Source organism: Pteropus vampyrus, unplaced genomic scaffold, assembly GCF_000151845.1.
Source record: "Pteropus vampyrus isolate Shadow unplaced genomic scaffold, Pvam_2.0 Scaffold221, whole genome shotgun sequence".
Taxonomy (NCBI): Eukaryota; Metazoa; Chordata; class Mammalia; order Chiroptera; family Pteropodidae; genus Pteropus; species Pteropus vampyrus.
The window spans coordinates 1,841,959-1,855,006 of NW_011889002.1; the positions used below are offsets into that span (position 1 = coordinate 1,841,959).

General features: G+C 40.0%; 2 protein-coding genes across 2 annotated transcripts in view; one reads left to right on the plus strand and one right to left on the minus strand.

The window, feature by feature from the left end:
* Positions 1-2,729: 2,729 nt before the first annotated feature.
* Positions 2,730-10,073, minus strand: GCM2 (glial cells missing homolog 2). The gene is made up of 5 exons (XM_011373245.1): positions 9,984-10,073; positions 6,248-6,500; positions 6,001-6,113; positions 4,792-4,917; positions 2,730-3,713 (listed from the first exon to the last, which is right to left on the minus strand). Exons 1-5 carry the CDS (start codon positions 10,071-10,073, stop codon positions 2,775-2,777), a joined length of 1,521 nt encoding a protein of 506 aa, XP_011371547.1. The 3' UTR covers positions 2,730-2,774.
* A 387-nt stretch (positions 10,074-10,460) lies between these two features.
* Positions 10,461-13,048, plus strand: part of SYCP2L (synaptonemal complex protein 2 like) — an 81,813-nt gene continuing 79,225 nt past the window's right edge. The window contains exons 1-2 of the mRNA XM_023538408.1: positions 10,461-10,476; positions 11,454-11,815. Of these exons, the coding sequence (XP_023394176.1) occupies positions 10,461-10,476; positions 11,454-11,815 (378 nt within the window). The remainder of the gene's footprint in view (positions 10,477-11,453; positions 11,816-13,048) is intronic.

Consider the following 13,048-nt stretch of genomic DNA (forward strand, 5'->3'; position numbering starts at 1 on the left):
CGATGTAGGTAGCTCAGCTGTCTGAGAGAGTATCAGAAGACCAAACTCTAATGGGCTAATTAAAGGAAAATCCATTATTGACATATGATATAAAGAACACTCTTTTGTTTTAACCAGGTAGTACGGAAATATGAATAAATAGGGTGACTATCAGCTGAAGAGGTTAGTGTTGGGAAATCTGGTTGACTGTTCAGTGTGGTTTGTAAATAGAAATATTAAAGGGTGAATTTGGGCTATTAAAATTTTTTAATAAATTTATCCATGAAGTTTTATAATTTAAAGAAGGATAAAAATATATTCTCTTCCATTAAGTAGACGACACACTTAAATATTATTTCCTTGTAAAAGTTCAGCAACCAAATCATTTTATGTAAATATATTTTTAGCCTCTTCGTTCATCATCAATTCGTTTATAATATTTCAAACAGAAATAAAATTAAATTATAATATTTTACCAAGTAGGAGTACCAGATAAGATACAGGACATCCAGTTAAATTTGAATTTCAGATAAAAAAATGAATAATTTTTGTATGTCCATGTAAAAATTGGGATATACTTAGACTAAAAAATGACTTGTTATTGATCTTAATTCTAATTTATCAAGGCATCCTGTATACTTATTTGCTAACTCTGGCAACCCTATCACCAAGGCAGATAACATCTCACACCTGTTAGAGTGGCTATTGTCAAAAAGACAAGAAATAACAAATGCTGGCAAGGATGTAGATGGAGAAAAGAGAACACTTGTGAACTGTTGGTGGGAATGTAATGTAAATTGGTAAAACCACTGTGGAAATAGTATTGAGGTTCCTCAAAAAATGGAACTACCACATGATCCAGCAATTCCTGAAAAGATATATGCACCCCTGTGATCACTGAAGCATTATTTATTTTAGCCAAGACATGGAAACAACCTAAGCTTTCACCAACAGATGAATGAAGAAAATGTGGAAAATAAATATATGGTATTTTAGTCATATAAAAGAATGAAATCATCCTATTTGTGACAACATGGATGAGCCTTGGGAACATTATGCTAAGTGAACCAAGTCAGACAAGGACAAATACCATATGATCTCACTTATATGTATAATCTTAAAAACAGAAAAGTACAGAATTGAACTCCTATATACAGAAAAGAGATTCATAGTTGCCAGGGGGTGAGTGGTGGGTGAAATGGTAAAGGGGGTGTCAACCAAAATTAAAGTTAGGGTGTAATAGAGTATAAAAAGCATTTATTTGAGCAAAAGGAGCTGTAGCTTGGGAGATACAAATTCAGGTATCAACTTAAATTGTGCTCAGGAGAGAGCAAAGAAAGGCAGGATTTATAAAGGCTAAAAAATCACAAAATGTAATTCTTTCATGCAAATAGGTCACTGGCTAGGTTAAAAGGGATTGGTTAGTTCCACTATGCAAACAAGGGAGGCAAAAACTGCAAGGAGGAGGTAAAGTTCATTTAGCAGTTGTTGCTCCAGGATGTTTATGCCTCAGCCTGAAGCTGAGTTTAGCAACATGCTTAGCAACTTAATAGCAGCTCTGAGAACTGAGGCAGAAGATGTGCAGAGGCTCCACTTCCCTAATAGCCTCTTGACTCTAATGTAAATGAATTTCTTAGCTATGCTTATTCCACTAATTTTCTCTTAACAGGGATCAAAAGGTACAAAAATATAAATAAAATAAACTACATAACTGTCAAGCTACTATGTTTTAATCTATTATAACAATGGTTTCTCAAAAATATGAACAATATTTTTTCCTGTTTGTTTTGAAATAAGCATAAGCTACATTACTTTAAAACTTCTTTATTACATTTAATTGAACATTATCAATTACATTTATGGGAAGTAACAAAGGAACAGTAAAGCTATATTTGAATAAAACAGCTTGATTTTAATTTTGAAACCTAATCAGAAAAATATATTTTGTTACAATAATAATTCATTAAATACACATTATCATTGGTAGGCTGTCTTTCTTATGAAAATATTCATCGGTGTTAAGAAAAGGTATTTGGTCAACACTGGAAAACGAAATTCTCTTAAAAACAATTGCATTTTATCATTGCAATATTGCAGATTTTTAAAAAAGCTGTAGGTATATCCTTTGGAGATAAAATGATCAAAATTACTTCCTGAAGCTATGTTAACAGGTTCTAAATGTTAAATAAAAATCTTATGAAATGACTCTGGAGATAAGATTGTGAAGATTTCTTTCTGAAGCAATTCTGACAACCTGTAAAGGCCAAATAAAGATTTGTGAAATTCCCTAATATGGTGATGGGAAAAAGCTTAAAATGATAACCATGATTCTTGATTTCTACTCTAGCTAATAAGCAAGGTGAACTTAGTTTATTAAATCTTCATGGTCTCAAGTTTGCTTATTTGTTCATTCGGGAGAGTCCAGACCTAGTTCTGTACAGTGAAATAGGTTTTATTTTTATTTATTTATTTTTAGGTGAGGCAACCCTCACAGATTGCAAGGACCTTGTCATTTTACAATCTCTTATTTATTTATTTGTTTATTTATTTATATTTACACTTACAGCATCTGGTCTTCCTAGGTGGTCTCCCATCCAAGCACTAACCAGGCTCGGCCCTGCTTAGCTTCAGAGATCAGATAGGATTGGGCTTGTTCAGGGTGGCATGACTGTAGACAAAATGGGTTTTAAAATGTTGTCCTACATAAATCTCCCAACTCAACAAGAGTTAGTTGCCATCTGCTTGTTTCACTGCCTGCATGGACACCAATACTATGTTGTGCTCAGCTTTGTTGTTTAAAAGTCCTCATTGCCATAGCTAAAGAATGGACTAACTCTATCTGAATAACTGATTGCTGACCCCAGTCCAGAGATACACACATCCCAGGTCTCTGCTCTGTCTGTCCTGGAGGGAGCTGACTCTTGAGAAAAAGCCAAAGTGGGTCTGATGGTCCTGCAGTCTCCCGGGATTTTCAAAGGAAGTGACCCTACTGGAGAGGCTGCCCTGGTGACTGTAGCTGGAAGGTCCAAGGCTTCCGGATAGATGGACATTGGTGTGTTTTCAGAAGCATAGTTACAGCCCGAAAGGTTCTTAGTTTCCCGCACATTGTCACAGTATTTCAGAGCAGGGGGCTGGTAGGCCTGGTAGGACACTTTGGTGGTGGTGGTGATCACGGTCTGTAGGGCTGGGGCACCTGGTGGGGGAGTCGCGATGTACCCGCAGGGAAGCTCTGGGTTATGATAAGAGCGAGTGGCCATAGCCTGGAACTGTCCAGGGTCAGTCCTCTCCCCAAGGACAGCTTTTCCAAGAGCTGGTTTCCAGCCATGTTGTTTACTGGTGAAATCACAGCTTCTCTCGAAGCTGCAGTATGAGTTGACATTATATTGTAGCGCATTCAGATGAACCCAGTCTGCGTCATTAGGTTTATTGCTGGAATCTTTATAAAGGGTAGGATATGGGCTTGAATTTGTATAACCAGGACCTGCCAAATCATAGCTGCAAGGTGGCCTAGGCAAATAGATTCTTGGATTTGGATATTTCTGAAAGGGTGGCATTATTTCTCCTTGAATCGTGGCTAGGTCGCAGGCAGCTTTGTAAGCATCAGAGTTTGGGAGGGAAAAGCAAGATTGCCCTGGAATAGGGAAGCCAGTGTCAGTAATTATATCAAACTCTTCTAAATTTTCCAGAGGAGATATGTTGTTGAAATGTCCACTGTTGTCTTGATTTTCTTCTGCCTAAAAAATGACACACATTTTTATTTGTAAATAAAATGCAAATTGCATGGACACTCTCACCTGTAACAGTAGCCAATCAATCAAATAAAAATAAACTTCCAGTTGATGGGTTCTACCATTGCGAGCACTGTGCTGCTCAGGTACATGCTTTGGATACATAGTCCAGGAGTTGCATAGCTTGAGCTTGCTCAGGCATGAATGCCACACTGCTGAATGAGGAGGGTACAGGTAGCCAGGCAGGGTGGGTCTGAGTGACAGATGGTCCTCCTTCCGGCCCCCATACTATGTTCATAATAGTAGAAATTCTTGAGCCTGATACAGACCTGGTTCAAATCCTGACTCTGTTGCTCATTGATTGGACAAGTTACTTAATCTTGCTTAGCCTTCCTTCATTAATAAGGAAATGAATCATATATCTGTTCCTCTAAAGGAAGCTGGCAATGTTGGTCAAAAATTGTCTTTTCCAAATCCAAAACACTAATTTAAAGATACATGCATCCCTATGTTCACTGCAGTATCAATTTTTAAAATGGGACTCCATAACAGTAACTTCCTCTCAAGGCTTTTGTGACTGTTTCATATGTGAAACTCTTAAACTGTATGTGCTTAGCACATAGGAAGTGCTCAAACAATGTCAGTTTTTCTTATCGTCAGACTAATACTCTGCCTCTTTAGCATCTTTAGTTGAAAAGCCAAACTGGATTGAGTTTCCCAAAGAAATTCTATCTGTTTTATGTAAACAGTGTAAAGGACCCTCTTAAGGATACATGTTAATCATTGTTGGTATGCACATATTTCTTTATTACCATTGGATAACTGCCCTTGTATCAGGATGTCCATATACATCCTTACTATATCATTGACTGTGGAGAGAGTTTGCTTTTTTGAAATGAAATTAGATAAAAATGAAATTAGAAACACTAATATTGATTCAATGACTCTTTGTTAGAGATATATAATTCTCATATATAATCAAATCTTTCTAAAGAATGTGCGACATTGATATTTCAAATAATTATCAGTGTATTTTGTGATGAAAATAAACACAGACCACAGTGTAATGTCAGTTCCCCATTACCTCTGGTTCTCGAATTCTCTTTTTCTGGGGTTGGTAAAAAGAGGCCATTTGTCTCTTGATGGCACTTCTTCTAGCTTCCGTCTCTGATTTACTCTCTGGTCTTGGGTGATCATGAACTCCTTTGGCCTGCATTAATAAAAAAAATAAGTTGTATATTTGTCAAAAATTATGTCTTCTCCAAATCCAAAATATTAATTAAAAAAAATACATGCATCCCTATGTTCACTGCAGCATTATTTACAATAGCCAAGATATGGAAGCAACCTAAATGTCCATCAATAGATGACTGAATAAAGAAATGGTGTGTGTGTATGTGTGTGTGCGCGCACATGTGTGTGTATACAATAAAATATTACTTGGCCATGAAAAAGAATGAAATTTTGCCATCTGCAACGACATGGATGGATTTAGAGGGTATTATGCTCAGTGAAATAAGTCAGACAGAGAAAGACAAATACCAATGATTTCACTTATATGTGGAACTTAAAAAAAAATGAACAAAACAAAAACAGATTCATAGATAAAGAGAACAAACTGAGGGTTTTCAGATGGGATGATGGCTGGGAGGCTGGGTGAAAAGGTGAAGGGATTAAGAAGTACAATTGGTGGTCACAAAATAGTCAAGGAGATGGAAAGCACAGGATAGGGAATATAATCAATAATATTGTAATAACTATGTATAGTGCCAGGTGGGTACTAGATTAATTGGAGAGGGATCAATATATAAATTATATAAATGTCTAACCACTATGTTTGTACACCTGAAACTAATATAAAATAATATTGAATGTCGATTGTCACTGAAAAAATTAAAATTGAAAAAATTATGTCTTACCCTAGATCCCGAGTTGTTTTTGTTGTTGTTGTTTTTCCCAACTGACTGGGAAAAAATTCTTGAACTGATAAAACAGCATCAATAATAGACATCTCGAAAGGTTACCTAACAGTGCTTTTACCATATTAAGCCAGCTATGACTACAACGTAGCTCTCTCTCACCCTTACTGAAAACACAGTAGGTAGGCTAATTCCTAGGAGCAGGGTAGGGTCCTGGGAGCCCTGGCACCTATTTCTGGCTTCTGGCTATCAGAGCTGTATTTGGTTGGGTCCGGAGTTCCTAAGGCCTATAGTAGGTGGTTTGGTCCCAAAGGTATGATGAAAATGTCCATCACAAACGTGCCCCCACCCCCGCCCCCACACACCAGGCCTACCTGAAAAAATATGGCATTGCCGTCAAGCCGCCAGAAGTTGGTTACAGGGTATCCACTGTGCCCTCGACAGGGAATCAATTCCAAAGCCGAATGACAGTTGGGGCATGCTTTCTCTGCAAAGCCAGCGGGGAGAAATATTAATAACAACCCTCACCTCAAACTCTTTTGAAGGAAGAAAGGAGAAATTAGCCGGGAAGAGGGAACTCATGACTGCAAGGCAGCCCCCAGCCCAGGCCCGGGGCCTTACTCTGCTGCTTCAGCCGCGCCTTGTCGCAGATGGCGGGCCGCAGCTGCAGGCGGGAGCCGTCGGTCAGGGCGCAAGCCCGCGCACACACCACCACGCCCAGGCACGACTTCTTGAGGATGTGGCCGTTGTGATTGTTGGTGTTGCGCATGGCCCAGCCGCTCAGGTGGCGCTGCGCCTTTTTCTCGTCGCTGCGATAGATGAAGCGCACATAGCCATCGGGCCACTCACAGAAGTGGTCGAAGTGGGCTGGCTCCTGGACAGGAGCACAAAAGGAAGAGCCGTCAAGTTTATCAAGCATAACCCGACACATCGTGCTTTTAAGGTTTTCCAAGCACATTAGAATAAAATTGTTTTTTGAGATCCGGAAATGTTGTAAAACTAAGAAATCGTGCTGTCTCGGAATACTACTCATTCTGCCTGTGAAACCTTTCTGACAATTGGCTAGTTGATGTTTATATTGAGCTTATCTTCCAAATGCTGTACATGTATCAATTCATCTATACTTCCTAAGACACACAGACAATAGGTAATATTATCATCCTGCATTTTACCAAATAATAAATGGAGGCCAGAAAGGTTAATTGACTTGCCCAAGGTCACGCAGCTAGTGAGAACTGGTTCTAAGATTTGAACCCTAGCTGTTTGATTCCAGAGCGTGTTCTCCTTACCACCGTATTATACCACTTCTTGTGGGTTTAAATGTTGAAAACCTTTTCAAATTAAGTATCAAAGTGGGAGGGCTAAGAGTGATTAGAATGCTCTCTCACCAACATGCAATTGAACCTGTAAATATATTTACTTCCACCCAGGGCTTTTTCTTCAAAAGTCCTTGGCTCTATCCCAAACCTGTCAGTTACTGCTGTCAGTGATACCCAGAGAGCAGCATCAGAGATGCAAAAACAGCTTTCCTTGCTCCTCAGAACTTAGCTCTTCGAGTTTACAAAGATATTATGATGAAGGGCATAACAATCAAGATAAACCTCACCACTGAGAGAAGCCTCCTGAGCACTGAACCTCTCCCCAGAGCAACGCGAATTGTTATTCTCAACAAAGTGCCATGAGGCTGTGATACTAAATAAAATATTGAGAATTGCTTTAATAATATTTCATGTTTGGTGGTCTTTGTCCATATTATGCATAATTTATACCACAATGTCTTTCCTATATATAAGTTTAATATAAAATTACCCTTTAATTTGCACTTATTATTCACCAGGTACTCTTTAGGGCAGTGGTAGGTAAACTAGGGACCGTGGGCCAAAGCCAGCCTACTACTTGTTTCAGTATGACCCTCAAGCTAAGAATAATTTATATATTTTTAATGGTTGCAGAAAATAAAAATAATTATATTCTGTGTCGCATGAAAATTATATGATATTCAAATTTCAGTATCTATAAAAAAAACTGTATTGGAACATGGACAAGTCTGGCTGTTTTCACACTACAATGCAAAATTGAGAATTTTAGGACAGAGACAGTATGGCTCACAAAGCCACATTATGCAGTATCTATAATCCTCGCAGTAAACTTGTATAGGCATTATTACTCTTATTTAATAGATAAGAGGCGGAAGTTAGAGAGACAGCCTTCTACGGTGACACAGATCTTCTGGGATTGGAGCAGAAGATCTGTAGCAGCCAGGTCCCACTGGCTTTACTGGTATGACAGACTTAGAAGAGTATTATTGAAGTAATAAGGCATTTGCATCTTCTCTCCCTCCTGCCCCCCAGGAAAATTAGATAACAGCATTTGTAGGAAAAAGTATTCTCAATTGGACAATTCAGACTTGTGTACATTGTTAGTATATTACATTTAATAGGAACAGGTAAATGGGCAATTTTATTTCCAAAACCACAGGGATGTTGTTGAAATCATTATTACTAATAGGCATTATTATCTTTTCCTGAAAATATTAGAACTGACATAAATTAATGGATTAACCTAAGGTCAGTCACTAATGAAATACATAATGATGTACTAAGTTTAAACTAAATGCTAATATCTTTGTTGTTAAAGCGAACGTTTCAATTTAAGAAACTTAGTAACAAATTGACAATTTTCCAGAAGAGAGTCTTCCTTTAGCACTGCCCTATAAGGGTACAGACTAGATACCCATGTCTCACATCAGCTACCAAAGTAGTGACACTTTGAAGCCATAGGGACTGTATTTTAAAATCAAAACAAGAATGGAGGACTCCAAGATTGGGTTTCATTTGCTCTAATGTGTTAGATGTATAAACACAGGCACACACATACACAGAAGAGCATGCACATGTTGAGCATGACAATAGACAAGATTGTTTGTTATCTAGTTCAGCCACTTGGTAAGAGGTGAGTAGCCTGAGACTAAGGCAAATTCAGGAACTGTCTCAAGGTCATACAGCCAGTTTTGCTCTTTGTCCTTCAGTTAGCCAAACCAGGGCTAGAAACCTAAGTTTTTCTAGTTCTCTTTTTATAGCTGAGTGCACTTGTCTGTTTTGAGATATTGCATACACTCCCTGCTTAAGAATCAGTCTCCAAAAAAGAAAATAACCCACATTTATACAGGAAGTCTAGAAAACGCTTGAGAGGGGAGCCATCTTTCCATTATTTAGATCTCTTTTCTAAAACGCAATATTAGATTTTTTCTATGAACATTTATATGGACTGAAGTCAGTGGGAATGAGATGCTCTTGCTGTACTGAGGTCCAGTTTTACAAAAAAATGGTATAGTGTGACTTTAAAGTAGGCAGACATTAAAACAAACAAAAGAAACTTACTATGAATATGTACATCCAAAAAATCTCTGATCTCTTTGAGAGGATACACAATTTTATTAATGAATTGCTGTCCATCTGAACTCCCATATGGCACATAGATGCTGAATAAATGCCAAGTCTCTTATTCCTGTGCCACAACATTGCTGGAAGTCCACTTTTGCAAATGCTTGGGAGGTCACTCCCACTGTCCCTCCAGGTACATACACACAAGACTTCGAAGTCACTCCTCAGTTTTTCCTCCAAGTCAGTGATCAAGCATAACTGCCAAGCTCATTCCCTGGACTTGGCTCCAAACCACTTTGTTCCATTAAAAAAAAAAAAAAAAAACTACCTTAGAAAGATGGTGATTTCCTTGTCGTTATAGAAATAAGTTCAGACGTTATTTCCAAAATCCAGATTGCAGAGGCTCCCTGGTCAGCATGTCTATGAAACTTCCTAAGAGCTGTGCTTTATCCAAACAGCCTAGAGTGTCTGAATAAATTGCCCAAGTAGTGCTATTTGTTTCAGATTCAGGTCACTGCTATTTACAGTACTATCTCACTGTTTTGCTGCGTGAGAAGCAGCGTACCTACATTCGGTAAGATTCTCCCCTACATTTTTCATAATTTCAAAGAATGGATAAGGAATCACTTGATTGCTATCTTAGTTAAAGAAAAGTGAGAGATGAGGCATCCTGCTCTTGCCAGAAGATTGGGAACTACTTTCCGTGTATTTTTAAACAAGTGTAAGGAAAGAAATGGGGGAACAAACATCTCTAAATCCAACTCTGCCCTTTGCAGAGTCACTCTAAAGCTGAGGGCTCTCAGGGATATGTGTGTGTGTGTGTGTGTGTGTGTGTGTGTGTGTGTGTGTGTGTGTGTGTGTGTGTGTGTGTCTGCGCGCGCTGGAGTGGGGATGGGGTCCGTCCAGTCTTTGCAAGGACTTGAATGCTACCCCCTCTTCTTTGGATGGACAGCGCCACGCCGGGTGTCACGCACCTGAGGCATCTGCGGATCGTTGATATCCCAACTGAGCTTCATCCCGTAGGAGTGCACACAGTTCACCCTCTGCTGTGCTTCCATCGGCATCTGCCCACCTCACTAGCAGTCTCCGGCAAGGATCATGAAAGATAGAAGAAAACAAACCTAGAAGTGCGAAAGGTGACCCTCCCCCCGCCCCACCCTTTTTAGAAAGTGTGTGTGGGGAGAGTGAGGGAGAGAGAGAGAGAGGTTTGGGAAATCCAGAAGTTAAGGACCCGGGGGGACCCCTGTTCCCGGCCGCGGTGTTGAAAGGTCTGCCCTCGGCGGCGGCGTCAGCGCCTGGCAGCTGCCCGCAGCTTTATAAAGACACACCTCCCCCTGCTCCGCCTCTCCAGCTCTCACGCTCCAGGCACCGGCAAAGCCGGTCACCTCCTCCCGGACAGAACTAGGGGGAGATTGACTTGAGTCCTTCGGGTGACAAGAAACTGAGTTAAGATGTTAAGGGGCGAGGGTGGGTGTGTGGAAGTTGAAACGCCTCATTTAAGTTGAAATTCTTTCTTTCTTTCTTTCTTTTTTTTTTTTCTTGCCTAACTTCAACCGCCTTTGGGGTTTTGGATTGGGCTTAGTTGCAAGCTTTTGAGACAGAGGCTTTCGAGCAAAATCTGGAGAGCCAATACTGAATTTCCAGGTAGCGCAGGAACCGCAGGGGGCAGCGCGCCGCAGTCTGAGTAAACTGCGCCCTCGCCCACGGGGTGGGACAGGCCGTCTTTGGGCTTCTACTCCTAGCTTTTGCTGTAGCTGTAGCTGTAGCTGTAGCTGTAGCTGTTGCTGTTCTGCGCGGCCGGGAGTTGGTGCTTTTTTTTTTTTTTTTTTTTTTTTGGAAGGCGGGCGGTGACGTCCGAGGGAGTGCCAAAGGTCCCTGTGCACCTATGCTCCTAGGGGCTGCGGAGGGATCCCGCCCAGTGGGAAGAGAGTCCTAGAAAGTGAACTGGGCAAGGTGGGGGAAGATTAGCTAGGCGTAACTGAGGTTGAGCGAGGAAGTGAGCCCTGCGGCCCAAGGGCGCAGGAGCTCGCGCAGAACCCACAGCGTTCTCTCTCACTTGGGCTCCCTCTGACCGTTAGTTTCCTTACCTGCTTCCAAGACGGATTAGGGCTCAGTCAATTCTCAGTCGCCATCTATCTCACACCACTCTTTTAAAAATCGTCTTTATTAGTAATACCACGACAAAATCGCATTTACCCTCATTTTATCTGGGGATACTTTCTGGAGACTGTGCTAGCCTGGCGAAGGAGCGTAAAGACACAGTGGACTCCCCAGCGCTGAGACCGAGCCTTCTTCATTTGTTTATCTGCCTCATTGGAGAGATTCCAGTATTTGGAGGCGTCCAAAAAAATCGATTGAAGTGACTTAAATCGCTCATTAACTACGCCAGCGCGGCCAGAGAAGAGGTGTTTCCGTAATTTATTCCCTGCGCTTTTGCTCTACAGGCGGCACGCTTAGGTTCCCAGCCGTAGTCGCAGAACCGGCCGGTGGAGGCGGACCACTGTTAGAGGAGGATGCTCCAAATCTACATCCCTCCATACCCCAAGGCTGGAGCGACCTAGACCTTGGCATCGCGGAGCTGGCAAGGAGGTGCTGGACTGATGCCAAGTGGGACCAAGTGGCGAAGGAGCCCAGGCCAGGACCTCTTGCAGGATTAGTCTTTTCCTTTGGCGAAAGGCTTTGGAAAAAGCAGATGATATTTAAAACCACAACCTGTGCTGAAAAACCATCTACGCTGCCGCTCCTCTTACCTCCTTGGTCAGGCTTGTTAGAAAAGTTGCAGTTGGGAGGAGGTTTGGGGGACTGGGTGAAAAAGGTGAAGGGATTAATAAGTACATATTGATAGTTACAAAATAGACACAAGGATGTAAAGTACAGGACAGAGAATATAGTTAATAATATTGTAATAACTAAGTATGGTGCTGGGTGGCTACTAGATTTATCAAGGCGATCACTTCCTAAGGTATATAAATATCCAACCACTACGATGTACACCTAAAACTAATATAATATTCAATGTCAATAATAATTGAAAAATAAAAATTAAAACAATTTAATCTAATAGTGAAGTGCTTTTCAGAGCCTCCTGCCATCAGCAGCTGATCAGCAGAGAACTCCCCAGGGGAAATCGCAGCTTGGGGCAGTTCCCCGAATTTTCTTCTTTCACTAGTTTCAAGCTGGGAATTCTCCTCCCAAGCAGAGGGGAAAGGTCCAGGCAGAAGAAAAGCACTTTTTCATCCCCCAGCCTCCCTGCCCCGAATTTCTCATCTCTTGAAAGGTCTTATAGGTCAGGATGTCTGATTAAAATCACTTTCACATAATAGCGACAAAGGTCTGGGAATCAAGGAAGAAGAGTGAAGAAGAGTGTCTAGTCTTAACCCACAGATTTTCATAGTTAACCAACTGCAGAAGGTTCCTGGAACTCCTGTAATTCGGTTGCTTTTTATGTTGTTTGTTTTGTCTTTCAAACGTCATTTTTAATAAATAGATATTTTGTTAATTGTGATAGTTTAACACAATGTATACTTTAAAATGTTTTTAATATAACTTCAAAAATGATTTAAAATCACCTCTGAGAATGCATAGAAATTAATTTCTGGTCTCGTAAACATCGTTAGAATATTTCTTGTCTCTATAATATTCCTAGGGAGTCTTTACCCTTCAAAAACATAAATAAATACAATTTTTATGTTAAAACCAAGTCAATTAATCATATATTTTTCTCTAAATGGATTCTGGTGTCCAAAGAAATGTAATAGGGTTTACATCATATTTAGTTTGAGAAGAATTAAAATATGTATATTCCAAATCGCCCTAAAAATTTTTGTGTAAAACATGTTAGCAAAAGAAACGAATCGAAGCGAAAATATAACAAAAAAAAATAAATGGTGGTGTTGTCTATTATATTATTTTTAATTTCTTCTGAAAATGTCAATGCAGCAGCAACCATGGAGTTTGGAAGGACATATTTTCCCCCAAATGCCTGAAAATAATGAATGATAAAGTTTTAAAATCTAATATTAATAACTTAATTATATTA